Raw genomic sequence first — 15108 nt, 5'->3', positions numbered from 1 at the left:
TGAAGTCAATGCATCCAACGGAGCATACTAAATGCATGATGAGGGGAAGGGGGTGCGGAACGCATGCCAGCAACACCCAGCAGATACTCCATGTATGAGCCACACACGTACATGATCGGCTGACCTGTCCGGCTCATGGCGGAGACGAGCGAGGGGCACCAACCCGGCTCCCAATACACACCTAAACATGGCACGGCACGGCACGGCTTCAGCAATGCACCCCCAGCACCTCCGCGGCGCCAGCTCCCAGGCAGATGCGACACCGGCTCAGACCCTCTGGTCGGCGAAGTCGAGAACCTCACAGTCATCCTCAAAGAAGCCATCCTCGTCGGGATCTCCCGGACGCGCACGGCGGCGTCGTCTGGTTGTCACGACGATTTGCTCTTCGTCGCCAACCTGCATCACACGCTCCATGGCGGATTGAGGTAAGGCGAGGTGGTCTTCGGGTCCTGCCTCATCGGCGCCGAGAGCGCCGAGTCCCCTGTCCCGTTTGATGCTGGGGATGTCCTGGCCAAAGGCCCACGCAGACGCTGCGGCGGTGGCAGGCTCCGTGTCCGCTTCCAGCTGCTGCCGCTTCTTCTTCTTTTTCAACGATGGCTGCTCGTCCAAGCCGGCGTGGGCGTTGATGGCCGAGTCGGGGCTCAGGTGTGCCGCCGGCCCATCTCGGACGTACTCGCTAAGCACCACTCGCCGATCGGTGTGGAACGGTTGGTACGGCGCGCTCGACTCAATCTCGGCTTGCGGTATGGCGGCATCCATGCCGTGAGCCGGCGGCGCAGGCCGCACTCGAGCCTGGACCGTTGTCGTGTTGGTCGCTTCCATTTCGGCGTCCGAGAGCTCCAGGTTTTCATCGGCGGCGCCCATCTCCATGATCTGTCGGACGACGGGCGCAACGACGTCGTCGGGAAGCAGCGGCAGCTTCACGTCCTTGTACCTGTTCACGCGTGCCGTGCGCTTGCCGGCCATCGGCGTGCAGGGAAACATGCGGACGAGGCCGCCGCCAAGGGAACCCAGCACCTGCGACTTGCGGCTTCTAAGCCAGATGACGCAGGATGCCGAGGGCAGCACGGCACTGGGCGGAAGCGAGACGCGGTTCTCACCCGTGTGCCGCAGCTGACTGATGGCGGTCCCCGTCTTTCCGAGAGAATGGCTGATGCTGGCAGCGATGGCTCGGCCGCCCTGGGCGGCCGAGTCCCTCAACGTACTCCCGGAGGTGGCCGGAATGTGGGCGCTGCTTCGGCGGGAGCGTGTCACGAAAGGTTTGGCGACCTGGTACGCCGCTCCGAAGGCGCCGGAGGCGATGGAGACGGCGGAGTCTGGCGTTTCCGCCACGCTCTTCGTCGCCACCTTGCGACGGCGGGGAGGAGGCCACATGAAGGCGCTGAACGGCATGTCCAGAAGGTGAACCGTCCCCCTCTCCGTGACCATGGCCAGCCGGTCCCCCTGGGGTGAGGACCAGGCGACGTCGACGATGCGGGCAACGGTCATGCGCGAGAACTGGGCGATCTGGCGAACGAGCGGTCCGCCGCTGTCGTGCTGCGGCAACGTCGACTGCAGCGGGGAGGAGTGCGTGTGCTGGACGCGCAGCAAATCCCACACGGTCTGGACGTCCCCCTTGGTGCTGGCGGTGAAGAGGGCAAGGGAAGAGGGCGAGAATGAGATGAAGCTGCAGCCGAGCGGGGTCGCAAAGGTGGCGAGGGGGTGCGCCGACGTCGAGTTGGCCAACGTCTGGGCATCGAGGAGGGAAACGAGGCCGGGCTCCTTGACGGCGGCGTTGGACGACGGGCCGTGCGTGGGTGGGAACTGGGCGGCATCCATCCGAGGAGACTGGGAGGCTACCCAGGGCTGGGGAGGTGTTCTCGCCGGCTGCTGCTGCTGCTGCTGCTGCTGCTGCTGCTGCGACTGCGCACCCGACGGCTTGTTCCAGTACGAGTTCCAGGCCTGCAATCCCTGCTGCCCAACCCACCTGGCACCCTGGATCAGCTCCTGGGTCGTCTCCCGCATGATTTTGTTCACCACGCTGTCCGAGATGGGGAGCTCGACCGCCGCCGAGACGGCAGGGAGGTGGGGGGGCGTCAGGGAGGAAACTCCGGGGGCTCGGCCAAGGATGGGCACCGGCACGTGCGCTCGCAGGGAGATTTGCGAGGACGGCGCGGCCGGGCAGTAGGCGATCCAGTGGCCGCCGAGGGCGAGGATCGGAGTTTGCGGGCTGGGTCGCTGGGATGCGGCCGCGGGATGCGCCTTGCCACCGGCAGCCTCCTCCGGGACCTCGGCGCCGTGGCCTTGCTGGAGGGTGGTCCAGAGCTTGCCGGTGCAGGCAAAGGCGTGTTCGTTTTGGGCCTCGACAAGCTGACGGTACACCCAGCACTCACCGGTGATGCCGGAGCAGACGGCGACGGTTCCGGCGTCGGCCTTGACGGTGAGGGCTCCGCTGGGCGGCGGCGGCTTGAACAGAGGGCTATAGATGGATACCTCGGTGTTGATGGGCAGCTTCTGAGTTTGCAGCAGGACGTCGACCAGTTGGCTCGTGTGGAGAGAGTAGACTTCGACGGCCGTCTGGTAGAAGAGCGGTGCGGGTGGCGGCCGTCCAAGCTGTCCTTGAGGTCCTTCTGGTTGGGCGATGCCCCGGCGAGGACTCTCCGGCGCAGCAGGTGCCGCTTCGTCATCGTGGCCGGCGGGTGTCGGGGACAGGACCGGACCATGCACAACGACGGCGACGAGGGGGGACAGGCCGTCGTTTCCGCCCTTGACGGTCCATGGAAGAATCTTGGCATGATGAACGCCGCCGCGAAGACCCTTGAGGTGTGCCACCCGATCCAAGCCTCGTTTGGTGACGGCGTAGACTTGCAAGCCACCCTCGTAGCCGGCCAGGACGACGTTCTGCTGGCCGGCCGAGCCGTGGACGGAGGGCAGCTTGTCGAAGCCGAGGAAGAGGCCGTGGCTTCCCGCCTTCATGCCGCCCGACTGGGGCGTGATGGTGAGGTCTAGATCCTGCGCGCCGTAGAAGTGCGGCTGAGCTTGATGGGGGAGCGGGGGGTGCGGACTCGCCCTGGAGTGAGGGTACGGGGAATGCAGAGAGCTCCGGCGGTGGGACGCAGCCGAGACGGCGTGGGGTGACGGGCCGTGGACGTGGTACTTGGCATCCATCTGGATGCTGAGCGGACGACGGTGGTCGCGGGGAGGCGAGAGCGAGGCCGGCGAGGGACTCATCAGGGGCCGCGGGGCGACGGGCCAGCCGTGATGCAGACCGCGGCCGGCGTCCTCGTACGACGAAGGTTGCGTCGGCGGCGATTCGCTCGTCAGGTTGATGAGGTTTCCGGGCGAGCCCGCCAGGATGGCCCCCTTGAGCCATTCGTTCGCCATGCTGGGGGCGGTGCTTGCGGAGACGGACGTCGTCGAGAGGGCCTCGAGAAGGGGCGACGGGCCGTGCTTGTCATTGTCCGGCCGCGACGGCTTGATCTCGGGCGTGTTTTCGGGGGGGGACGATGCGTCCGAGACGGGGAGGCTCTTGGGCGAGTTGTTGCTGCTGCTGCTGTTGCCGCCGTGGCCGTTTCTGCTCGTCCGGCGTCGCCGTCAGCCAACGTCATTCGGCAACGATCGCTTCGGGGTAGGGAGGGTCAAGACGCACGGAAGCCTGACGGCAGCCTGCTTGGTCACCGCCGCCGCGATTCCGCCGTTTTCTCTGCCATGCTTCCTGTCCTTCTTGGAGCCTGCCCCACCGTCAGCCAGACGTCTCGGCGGACAGGACGGGGGAGGGGTAGGGGACCATGTCGCCACGTACTAGGCATTCAACTGGTGTTTGGGGGCGCGGCAAGAGCAGTTTCCTGCCCCTGGAAGAAAGGCCAAGAGAGCAAGAATCCGCCGTCGCCGTGGTCGAGGTTCGTAGAGGTTCGTACGAGGAGGGAGAGGTTGATGAGGGAGGAGGGTCGAGCGCCGAGTGCGACGCCGGAGACGGAGGCGGAAGCGGGTCGAGGGGGGGAGGGGTGGTGAGGGACGACGGTCGGCGTACCGTTCGACAGACACCCTGGTCCCTCGCTGGCCGGGGGGGGGGGATGTTATCAGGGCCAGACCCAGGGTCGGTGCGAGGTTGGTGTTGCGGGAGACGGAGCAGCGACAGTCGCAGCGGTCGGTGGCGGCCGTCGACGCGGGAGGCTTCCTCGCGGTACGTAGGTTGGCGCTTCGACGACGATGGGCAGAGTGGTTTGGGTAGGCAAAAAGGAACAGGGAACCGGACAGAACAAAGGCTCTCTCGGTGGATGGTAACCGTCCACGGTCTGCGAGTACGGGCTGGATGGGATGGAAGCTGTCGAAAGTCTGGAGACGGGAAGGGTGAGAGGAGGGCCGGTGCTCGGCCTCGGGACGGGTGCTGATGACTTCAGAACGCTACATGCACAGCGGTCGTCCGCCCGTACCTTTGTCGGTGCCTTGGGGTGCCAAGGTTAGTACCTGCCTGTCCTGTGGTGGCCTGGAGTCGGTGCTATTGCGCACCGTAGGCATGTGTCGCAGGCGGCCCAGCTGAGGGGTGGCGGGGGGGGCTTGGGCCTGGGTTGCCGTAGGAAAGAGGGGGGCGGGCCATGACACCTGCAGGGTACCTTGGTGGTCGTGACTAGCAGGCAATGCGAACGCGGGGGATGATGCTTTGCCGGGTCACTTGCAGCTACAGCGTAGAGGCCCCGTAGCGCGGGCCATGTGTCGGTGTCTCGAAGGACCTCCCGCCAGCCGCTCGCCAATAGATCGCTCAATGGATCACATCACCAATAGTCCGTCCACGCACACGTACTTGCGCGTACAGATAACCCGTACCTCCACTCTAATCCTGCTATATGCAGTGTACCTGCCTGCTCGTGTAGCGGCAGCATGGAGTAAGTTCAGGTAGGCAGTCTGTCGCAAGCAGCGGAAACAGTGACAATGGCACGGCTTCGATGTGGAATAGTGGTACCTTGGTACCTGAGGCACTAGGTACCCAGTACTTGGTTTGTGTACTGTACATGTAAATCCTCCGTTCAGCACGTACTGTACTGTGCTGTACTGTAAGTACATGTATTAATACAGTACAGTGTAAGTAGGCATGTGCGGAGTAGGTTCCCGTACATACGAGCATATGCGTACAGTGCACCAGCATAAGTACTGTACATGTTCATGTGCATGAGTCACCGCATGGCACGGTACTGCACTGAATGTGTGGCAAGTACGCCGTACGTGATGATGTGTACATGTACTGTACATCCTTCATGCTGCGTCGGGGCCGTCCATTCATCCACCATTCTGCAGGCGGTCAAGCCAAGGACAATCAAAAATGCCAGCTCGTTACCGCCATAGCCGTGTCCAGCGAGGTATCCAGTTGCCATCCCCAACAACTGCTGCCGCAAGGCCGCCGACTTCTAACGGACTTCAAGAAGCATCCCGAACCTTGTTGGCTTATTGATCAGCCATGTCCTGCTGACTCACCAATCGCCGTAAGTCGGCCGTGGGAACCCTTCAGGCCCGAAAAGGCGAAGCGCGCTGATATCCCCAACAACCTCCACCACGGAGACTCCATCAACGTTCATTCAGACACGCACGCCCCCCCCGCCCCCCTTCTCCTTGGTGGCGCCCGTTTTGGGCGCCACCTGCTGATGATACGCCGTGACAGTATGTCAGGTGAGCAATGCCTCGTACGCCATTTATACGAGGCCTCAAATCAAGGCATAGACGCGGAGAGGACCATAGACGACCACGCAACAATCTCACCAATGCTCGCCAGCCAAGTTGCAAATGCAATCCATCTTGTCTCCGCTCCGTCTGGATTGGTTGCCTAAGCAATCCCAGGCACAAGGTTCGACGTTGGATTGTCCCAGTGTCTTTGCGAGAGCCGCGATGGTAGTGGCAGCGTCTTGGTCACATGCTCAGGCGAAAAACATACCGTCCATGTCATGGACCGTGTATCATGTAGCGAGTATCACGTACCGCCCATATTGGAGCGTGCTGCGCGCCATGTGTTTGTAAGTACGGTAATTACTCGATCACATTGATCTCAACATCGCTCGGTACCGATGATGTCATCAGTAGGGGTCATGTTGATGCTGCGTCCATCACGGTGTTGGTATAGGGTAGCCCAAACCAACCACGACCGCGTCTGTCCCGACCGACCCATGCGCGCGCACAAGCTTGTACTCAGAGTGAACGACGAACGCTATTCAATGCTTACCCGCCCGCAGTTGGTATTACGCTGCGCCCTGTCCCCCTTTTCGTACAGGATCGAACGGCGGTCAAAGGATGGATGGCTTCGCCGGCGCATATCTCTGATGATTGCTTCCCTTCCCGCCTGCGTGCTTGTCCATGAGCTCTCGCAAGTGACCGTCCGCCAGTAGTCCCGTCCCTTTCGCCGAAACTCCCAAAGCCCAAGACGCCGGCGGCCGCATCCTTGGTGCTACTTTCTCACACCGCGCGCGCTCACCTCGCCTCTCTCGCCGATGTTGAGGAGCCTTCGACAGTCGGGACAGTACCACTTCGTCGTGCGGGCCGGAATGTCGGAGAGGCCCACGCATCCGAGGTGGAACCATTCTTCCTTGCAATGCTGCCCAACCGTTAGCTGCTTCCTCGCCGCCTCGCGTCGAGCCGGGGTCGCGCACGTACCTCGAGGTTGTCGCACTGGATCATGGTGCCGAAGCCGACGTTGTTGCAGAGGCAGTAACGAGGCTCGTCCGGATCGATCGGCTTTCCCTCGTCATCCACCTCCTCCAGCTCCGCCTCCGCCGCCTGACGGGCCTTCTTCCTCGGCGCGGCCTTGCGCTTGCCGACGGCGCTGTTCCCGCCGCTGTTAGTGGTGCTGACGACGCCGGGCGCCGGCCGCTTCGTCCGCTTCGGCGGCTGCTTGAATTCGGGCGCCGGCGTGTTGCGTGCCGTGCTGGCGCGCCGCGTTCGGTCCGTCGCCAACGAGGCCGGTGGCTCTTGACTAGCCGCGCCTCGAGAGCTGGGCCGCCGCCCCGGATGCGATTCGGGAGTCATGGATGGTGCCGGCGTCGGTCCGCGTGAGCTGGACTGTCTGATCGACGGCTCGGCCGCGTGCGACGGAGCCGATGCTTGCTGCTGCGTGCGCTTGGCCGCCTCTCCCCTCGTCTCCCGCCTCGTGTTGGCGTCTCGAGTCGGCGCCGGTATCGGCGTCATCGTCCGCCGCTGATCCGTCCTGGGGAGCGGGATGGGCGTCTGCGAAGCCGGGGGCTTGATCGGTATCATGGTCGTGATGGTGTTTCCGTTGGACGTCACCGACGTCGGGGAGGCCGCCGATCTCGCCGACTGGTTCTGCGGAGGCATCGGGATCGGTACCGGCGTCACCGACTGGGTCACGGCCGCGGTGCTGCCGGGCGTGAGAAGGGCGGGATTCCCAGAGCCGGAGCCGTCCATGCCTTGACCGACCGAGGACTGGCGCGGGGGGGGCGCGAGAGTCTCCGTCTTGCTTCGTTTCGACAGAGGACGCGACGGCGTCTCGCCTCGTTCCGCCTCCGGAGCGTCGGCCTCGGCGTCTCGCTTCCGCTTGCCGTTCGACCGCGATCCCGTCCTGGCATTTCCGGAGGGCGTCCTGGCGTCCTGCGAGTTGCCGGGGCCGCCGTTCCCGAGAAAGAGCTGGGCCGCGTGCGCCATCTTCCTCGCCGACTCCTCGGCTTCTTCCGCGGCGAGCTTCGCCAACGCCTCCCGCTTGACCCTCTTCGCTTCGTTGAGCTTCATGCCCCTGCTGGTGCTGGTGCTGGTGCTGGTGCTGGTGGTGGGAGGTTGGTCTCCGCTGCCGAGGGCGTCGACGCTCATGGCTCCCGCCGGAAGCTGCGGCACGCCCGAGGCTTTGTCGACCATCGGAATCGGCACCGTAGGATTGAACGGCCTGCCCTCCGCTGCCGCCTGCTTCTTGGCGTCGCGGTATTCGTCGGGACCGCGACCCAAATTCTTCAGCTCGCGCGCCACCATGGTGTCGCTCGGTGCCCAGGTTGCGTTCTTCTTCATGCGCTTCCTCAGCTTGGCGAGCTCGTAGGCTGTGAGCTGCAGCCAGGGGGCGTCCGCGCTGCCGACGACGGCGCCCTCCGGGGGCGGATTCAGCAAGGCCGCCGCGTTGGCCGCCACCGCCGCCGTCATGGCCGCCGACGTGAACGGTTGGCGAGAAGGCCGGCTCGCCTGCTTGTGGCCCTTGCTGGCCATCAGCTTGATGCGTGAGGCCGGGGCAGGCGTGCGGCGCCCGCCCGCGGGTATGTCCGACTCGGAGTCGGAGGAAATGTCGCTTTCGTCGGTGCAGGAGTCGTAGTGGATATCATAGGGCGCCAGCACTTCGCCAGGGACGGTGACGCGGGGGATCTTGTGTCGGGAGATTTTCTTTCCATCCACCCCCGTCGGCCGCACCGACGACTTGGCCCGAGACGTCTGCGGCGACTTGGGCACCAGTGGGCTTTTCGGCTCCTCGGCCGGGTAGTGTTCCATCATGCTCTGAAGCTTCGAGAGCAGCAGCTTGGCCTTGGCGTGGTGCCGCATCACGTTCTCCGACATCCTGACCGCCTCGGCATGAGAGAAAACGCGGGAGCTGACGGCCTGCTGCAGCTGCTCCGAGATGTCGGCGCGCAGCTTGGCCGGGTCGGGCCTCTCTTCGCCCGCGAGACTCGGCAGCCGTCCCCATTGCGCCGTCAGGTCGTCCACCTTGTGCGAGGCATCGGCGTAGGCCTCGTCGAGCTTCCCGATGAGCGTCAGGGATCGCACGATATCGGAGGGCAGGTATTCGGTAAAGTCGAGAAAGTCGCTAACAGTCGTGTGGGCGTCGGGGTCGGCGCGCGATTCGATGCCGGTGCCGGCCATGTCCATGGACACATGGTAGACGGAACTCCTGTTCTTGGGGGATGCAACGTCGGCATCGGCATCCCCTGACGCCTCTCGGTCCACGGCCACGAAGACCATGGCCTCGGGCAACGAGACGCGTCCGACGCGTCCGGTATCACAGAGTCAGCGGTCGTAGGCTAGGACTGGGCGCGCCTGCCGGTTGCGCAGCCATTTGATGAAGATGGGCTTGGCTCGTGTCGCGGCTTCACCGTCGCAACCGATTGTTTAGCCAACATTGACGCCACCAGTGGTAGTTGTGGTGGAGAAGAAGAAAATGTTACGTAAGGCGGCTATTCACTGCCGACTGCTCCAAACAGCAGCGGCGCTTAGCTGGGCAAGCTCAAGTGGGGCTGTGCTAGTGGCGGTGCTGCTGCCCAAGTACTCGTACTCCGGCCTTGTTTTTTCAGCCGTGTGTGTACTCCGTGCAGCCTGGTTTGTTCAGCGCCAGTCTCAACTAGCATCGTCATCAAGGCGCAATATCCAACTGTCCATCTGCTGACAGAGTCCATCGTGAATATAATTCTCCTTTGACCTGGAACCACTACATCTAAGTTGTCCTTGCGGCGATTCAACTGTCTCTTGCAGCATCGTCCATTCTAGGCCATCGTGTAACAAGCAGCTTAGCAGGCGGCATTTTTTTTAGGCAGCCTCCAAAGAGATATAAAGGAAATGTTTAGGGAGTGATAGGAAACCAACGACGAGGGACATGTAGGTAATGTCAACAAGGTGACACAGCGTACGACTGACCATAGATACCCAAAATACAACTCATCCGCGGCTGAAATTTCCCTTTGATCCAGTCGCCGACTTCCTCGTTCTTTTGTTTCAGGTGGTGATGGTATATTCTTTACCAATGCAGTCGAGGGCCGTCTGATATGATCTGATCAGCGACAACCTTCCATGCATTTGTTTCTTTGTGTTGTGGGAGGGGGTTCTCCTGCGAATGGCGTTCAGGTCCGCCCCCCCAAATGGTGCCCAAATGGTGCATCCTGATCTGCGAGCCTCATTCTCTGCCCACCAGTCCGAGGCCCAATCCTGTGAAGATGACTGCGGATGCCCAAACGGCGGCGTAGGCCATGGCACCTGTCGATTGGACGCCCTGGACCGTCATGGCGCATGCGAGGAAGGTGTTGATACCAGTCACGAACATGGCCATCGTCGTTCGTCGGATCACCACCTTGGTCTTGGCCGAATATCCCCAAACGTTCCACCATACCGTCTGGCCCAGCGTCGCCTGGACAGGGTCAAAATCTTCGAGCTTGTCATCCTCCTTGCACTTGCCCGTCGCTGCAAACGGCGCAAAGATAAAGGTGCTCGCTGCGACGCCGAAAAGTGCCATCACGGGGACCAGTCCGCCGTAGGACGCCATGTACGCAGGCACGAGGGTAGGCAGGCCGGAAAAGTAGATGGCCAGATAGCGCGGCAGCAAGAAGCGAAGCGAGAGGATAAGTGTCACTGTGTAGATGACCGTTGCCAGCGTGGCCGTGTACAGCTGCAGCGACCAGTCAAGGAGCTCGCGACGAGCGGCCTTGGAGCGACAATGGAAATCCGAGAGCGGACGAAGGATCGCAAAAGGCACCGCCGCCGAGAGCACATCCACCACGAGGGCGGAGAGGGCAGTGCGGCGGCTCAAGGAGTAAAAGGTGGTGAGGAGATAGAGCTATCGGGAGTCAGCATACTCCGGATCACTCGCCCCATTCGAAAAGTTGAACAAAGCACGTACCGTGGGCCCGTGAGACAAGAAATCCATTGCGGCCACATCCAGGCCATCCAAATTGCCAATCCATGCCACAGCCAGCTCGGTGCTGCATTCGACCCAACGTTAGTTCTCGTCCGACGGCTCGCAGCGTTCTTGCGAAAAAAAAAGACAGGAAACCTACATTCTCCAGGATACCAGCATAGCCAGCTCGCCCCAGGTATCTTGGCGACGGCTCAATGATGCCAGTTCACCCTCGCTTAGCTCGCTGACAATGCTGTACCCCAAACTCGCGATGACGAAGCTCATGGCAGTCGCAAGAGCAAAACGCAGCGGAGATGGGACCTTGGCAAGAGGGTGAAACTGAGGCGGGCCAGCCGCCTTTGTATCGATGCCATCCAGCGCCCCATCCACCTTGGCCGTTACCGCCGTCTCCGACTTGGCGCTGCGCTTGGTTGTTGCCATTGTCGCCGTACCGTTGGGTGACATGCGTAGAGATGATCGTTCCTCGGAGTCCTTTTCTCGTATTCTGGCGTCCACTTCGTGACTTGGCTGCGCATTCAAATGAGGGAAGATAGTTGGGTTGAGTTGCAGGTGGAAAGGTTGCGTTGCGAAAGGTCTGCGGTTCCGTCGGCTTCAATCCGCCACTGGTGGGAAAGGTGACGTCGGAGGGTGACAGAAAAGAGAGTGCACACATCAACAGCCTCGCAGGCTAACACGCGGAACACGATGGATGATTGAATTGATTTTGAGAAACACAACTCTGCCATCGGAACTTGGTAGCACCTCCTAAGCTGAATTTATATAACCCCGATACCATTATGCACCTCTCACCACTATCTTGCAGGCTCTGGAGGCCCTGGGACGAGAGCGATTCATCGTGACGTACGTCCAGACGTAGATTGAGAGTCCGATGACGGTGGATGGAAGTGCCTACTCATTTTTGTCAGCGTCATGTTCGTCGCTAGGGAAACACCCCACCTGTTACGATTCTCCACTGCACAACAGCTCAGCACTAACAGGTTTACGTGTACTTACTTTCTTACGTACTTGCTGTGCAGGAATCCGTCCTCGTTCATCAATACATATTTACATGTAGACTGGCCCTGACCGTGTACGATTGGTAATATCTAGCCAGCAGATACTTCGTTTTCCTTTCGTCACCGTTGCCCCCCTCCCCGCCTCACGAGGCGGTCGGCCTACGGGTGCCACCAGCACCACGCGACGCCTCAGAGTGCGATGTGTGCAATTTTGAACAATGGGCTTTGATTTTACATTTCATTTGGTATTTGTTGGGGGTGTTCGCTCGACGCCTCTCCGGATCCTCACTTTAACCTCGTGGAGGCGCAATCACGTCCCCCTCCGTCGCCCAACATGACGGCGGCAGGGACGAGGCCCTCCACTCTTCGGTGCTGAGAATGGCAGCGGAGCAGAACCACCTCATAATCGGTAACAGTTCGTTATACAAAGGAGAAAATCATGACAGCCCCCTCCCCCCCAGAGCTTATCCAAAACGCATCCAACCTCGGCGCGCTCGGCGGCGGCGGCGGTGTCGTCGTCGTCGTCGTCGTCGTGCACAGCTAGCTAGGCTGTCCGCGCGTGCTCACGCTTACTCCTCCATGCGACCGAAAACACCATCGTCGTCTTCGTCGCTCCGGGCGCGAGATCGCAGGTCGAAGTCGTCGTCGTCGCCGCTGTCTTCCATCTTGACGTCCTCGCTACCGCGTCGCAGCTCGCCTCTGGTGAAGCTCTCCGGCTGCCGGCTCGGGAAGCTGTTGATAAAGGCCGTGCTCGACAGGGACAGGTCCTGACCTCGGTACTGGGCCGGGACAGGCGGCACGGGGGGCGCATCCGCCGCCAGCGTCATGGTGGCGTACGAGCCATTGTTGCTTCCGAAGCTGCAGCTGAGGAGCTCGACGGCCGCGGCCAGGTCGCGGTCCTCTTGGCCGGTCCTGTTTGCCCCCGACGATGGTGGGCGCCGCTCGTGGCTGGGCTGCCGGAAATGCCCGAAAGCCGGGCTGGAGATGCCACCCGAGAGGAGAGACGGCTTCAGCGACGGCGATTGATGGCTCCGCGGGAAATCGGCACCGACGTTGTTAAACCTGTCACGATAGGACAAGGCTCCGAAGCTGAAGGCCTCGGCCATCGGCGGCGGCGTGGTATCGGTCGAGCTCTGGCGCTCTGCCTGCTCCGAATAAGGCGAGGCAGCGGGCGAGGCCGAGTCGAGCTCGCTCGCGGAATCTTTGGCCGAGTCAGGCGGCGTTGCCTCGCTCTCCTTGCCGTTCATGGCAACGAGGACCGACGCCGCCTCCAGCAGCTGCACCTGCTGGTGCTTGGAGATGAGCAGTTTCGAGGTGTACGACCACTCGGGGGTGTGCTCCCAGCTGACAAGCCGTTAACAAGACTCATCCACCTCGGAAGACACATGGGCAGAGAGAGCATTGATTGCAATGACACCGATTCCCGGGCCAGGGAAGAAACCCGAAATGCCCAGGGGCATGCAAGGGAAGGATGGTGCCCGGGGAGCGAGAGGGGTACTAACAGATGCTTTGTCAGGCAGCTGCTGTGCTTGTAGCCCTTGCCGCATTTTTCGCAGCGAACCTCGACGCGGTTCATCTTCTTGGCAGAGTCCTTTGCCAGTGGCTGACCGTCACTCGCACGCCTCATACGCGCTTTCTGGTACTTGGCAGGCCCCTCGTCCCCAGATCCTTCGGGAAGCTCGTCGTCGATCGCACTATCCTTCGCATCCGGCAACATCTTTTGGGACGGCAGGCTGGCCGGCGGGGAGGGAAGGCTGCCGACCCTCGACTTGGAGAATGTATTGCGCCGGCTGCCGTTGGCAATGGGCATGGCCACGGATTGCTCGCCGCTGGCAATGGCAGCCGTGAGAGCGGCAACGTTGTGAGCGGGGTTGGTTACCGACTTGCGTCGGCTCACCCGGTGATTGACGTTCAGGGAACTCGTGAGGAGGGAATTGGAGTTTGTTCGGGCGTGGGTTTGACGGCCGGCGAGGCCACCAGAGGGAGAGGAGTTCGAGAGAGAGGGACGCTGATGCGGCGGTGGCCTGGAGGCGGGCAGCATTTCCTAGAGGGCAGGAGGAACCATCAGCACAAGCGAGTCCTCGGGAGAAGGGCGAGGCAGGAGCCTCCGCGGCGTGCACAGCAGGACGGATCGTACCTTTGAGGAGGCCATCGGCAACGACTTGGGGAGAGGCAGGACGACGGTGGCCAGGTCGTCGCTGTCAGGGCTAGGGGTTCCGGCAGCGGCTAGCCCTCTGCTTCGTCGTGAGGCCGTGGCAAGGATATCAGGAATTCGGAGCGATTGTGCGTCGTCGTCAATGTTTATGGCGTTGTCGGGGTTGTGAGAGGAGGCAGGATTTCTCGAGAATGCAGCGAGCAGGAGAAATAATATTTTGGGACAGGCACAGGCGGACTACGTACGGGATGGATGGGGAGTGTGTGTGTGAGGCAACAGCGGAAGATGGGGGGTGGGTGGGGGTGCGTCTGTAGCAAGTCGGCGTTCTGCCGCACAGTGCAGGCTGAGGTGTGCTGCGCATGTACAGTACAGTACTGCAAGTACATGTCGGAGCACACACAGTAAGTAATGATACGGTGTACGGTACCGTTGTCGCATCTTGGAAGTGTACCGTAAGGTACGTTCGTAGCTAGCAGCCGCAGAGCATCCGAGTGGTACTCGGCGGTACCTCCATCGCCCCGTGGCCGGCGCTGCGATTATCGGCACAAAGGGAGCCTAGGGAGGACGCGAGGGCGGCCGTTAACCCGTCGTTGGGGCTGCGACGGAAAGCTAGCAGGCGAGTACGTGTACAGCGCAAGTACCTCGCTACCAGCAACCGGCCGATGACGGGTACGTAGCGCCTGCCGACAAGAGCACTCGTGCCGGGCCAGGCAGATGGTAGCGTATGGAGATACCTGGCAGGTACTAGCCGGCTGGACCGTGGTGGGCGCATGTCGCCTCCACCGTCGTCACGTCACGCCAACATCTTCCAGCGACTTCCAAGCGCTGGAGCCACCGTGGGCCGCATGCGACAGACTCACCACGAAGAGTGGGGAGTGGGGAGGGGGCAAGGAGTGCGGGCAGCGGGGGGGCTATTGGCTATCCAGGCCATCGCAGCGGCCTGATTGGCCGGGCCGATGCTGGCCTTGCCCAGCCTGTGGAGACTGGAATTGGGGCTGAGCAGGTGCTGTAGCAGGTACCAGCAGGAGCAGCGAACCGTGCCATGGTGCACGAACGATTCCTCGAGGGATGCGAGTTGCGGCGAGCACTGGCTGGAGGTGTGCACTGGGCGCTGGGTACGGAGGCCATGCACAGGCAGATGTACAGCTGCAGCGCTGCGATCGTGCCAGCGTTAGGACTCGTGAGATGCAAACAATGACATGGCGCTACGGAAGGACGGTGTGAGAGCATTATGGAGGAGACTTTCCGGCGATGAAGCGCAGAGATGTACTCCGTACTGTAGGTACCTGAACGGAGAATACAGTGCACGTAAGTACTAATGTATTCGTTGCTGTACCCCCCCTCTCCGATACAGTACAGGTCATACAGTACAGAACGAGAACGTA

The 15108-nt window shown here is 61.9% G+C and overlaps 4 protein-coding genes across 4 annotated transcripts; all 4 read right to left on the bottom strand.

Annotated features, from left to right (window-relative positions):
- Positions 1-267: 267 nt before the first annotated feature.
- Positions 268-4859, bottom strand: DCS_01303 (uncharacterized protein; the record flags this gene model as incomplete). The annotated part of the gene is made up of 5 exons (XM_040798637.1): positions 268-3553; positions 3629-3710; positions 3897-4383; positions 4447-4637; positions 4835-4859. The coding sequence occupies 5 exons, from the start codon at positions 4857-4859 to the stop codon at positions 268-270; spliced, it is 4071 nt and encodes a 1356-aa protein (XP_040659520.1).
- Positions 4860-6409: 1550 nt separating this feature from the next.
- DCS_01302 (PHD-finger domain-containing protein) lies at positions 6410-8910 on the bottom strand (the record flags this gene model as incomplete). The annotated part of the gene is made up of 2 exons (XM_040798636.1): positions 6410-6556; positions 6616-8910. 2 exons carry the CDS (start codon positions 8908-8910, stop codon positions 6410-6412), a joined length of 2442 nt encoding a protein of 813 aa, XP_040659519.1.
- Positions 8911-9835: 925 nt separating this feature from the next.
- Positions 9836-10993, bottom strand: DCS_01301 (uncharacterized protein; the record flags this gene model as incomplete). Its single annotated transcript, XM_040798635.1, has 3 exons — positions 9836-10492; positions 10556-10637; positions 10713-10993. 3 exons carry the CDS (start codon positions 10991-10993, stop codon positions 9836-9838), a joined length of 1020 nt encoding a protein of 339 aa, XP_040659518.1.
- Positions 10994-12137: 1144 nt separating this feature from the next.
- Positions 12138-14161, bottom strand: DCS_01300 (zinc finger domain-containing protein; the record flags this gene model as incomplete). The annotated part of the gene is made up of 5 exons (XM_040798634.1): positions 12138-12912; positions 13071-13612; positions 13706-13907; positions 13969-14076; positions 14124-14161. The coding sequence occupies 5 exons, from the start codon at positions 14159-14161 to the stop codon at positions 12138-12140; spliced, it is 1665 nt and encodes a 554-aa protein (XP_040659517.1).
- Positions 14162-15108: the final 947 nt, after the last annotated feature.

This window comes from Drechmeria coniospora, chromosome 01 (genome assembly GCF_001625195.1).
Source record: "Drechmeria coniospora strain ARSEF 6962 chromosome 01, whole genome shotgun sequence".
In the NCBI taxonomy this organism is placed as follows: domain Eukaryota; kingdom Fungi; phylum Ascomycota; class Sordariomycetes; order Hypocreales; family Ophiocordycipitaceae; genus Drechmeria; species Drechmeria coniospora.
The sequence above is the reverse complement of the archived record's forward strand: the minus strand, read 5'-3'. Positions and strand labels throughout refer to the sequence as shown.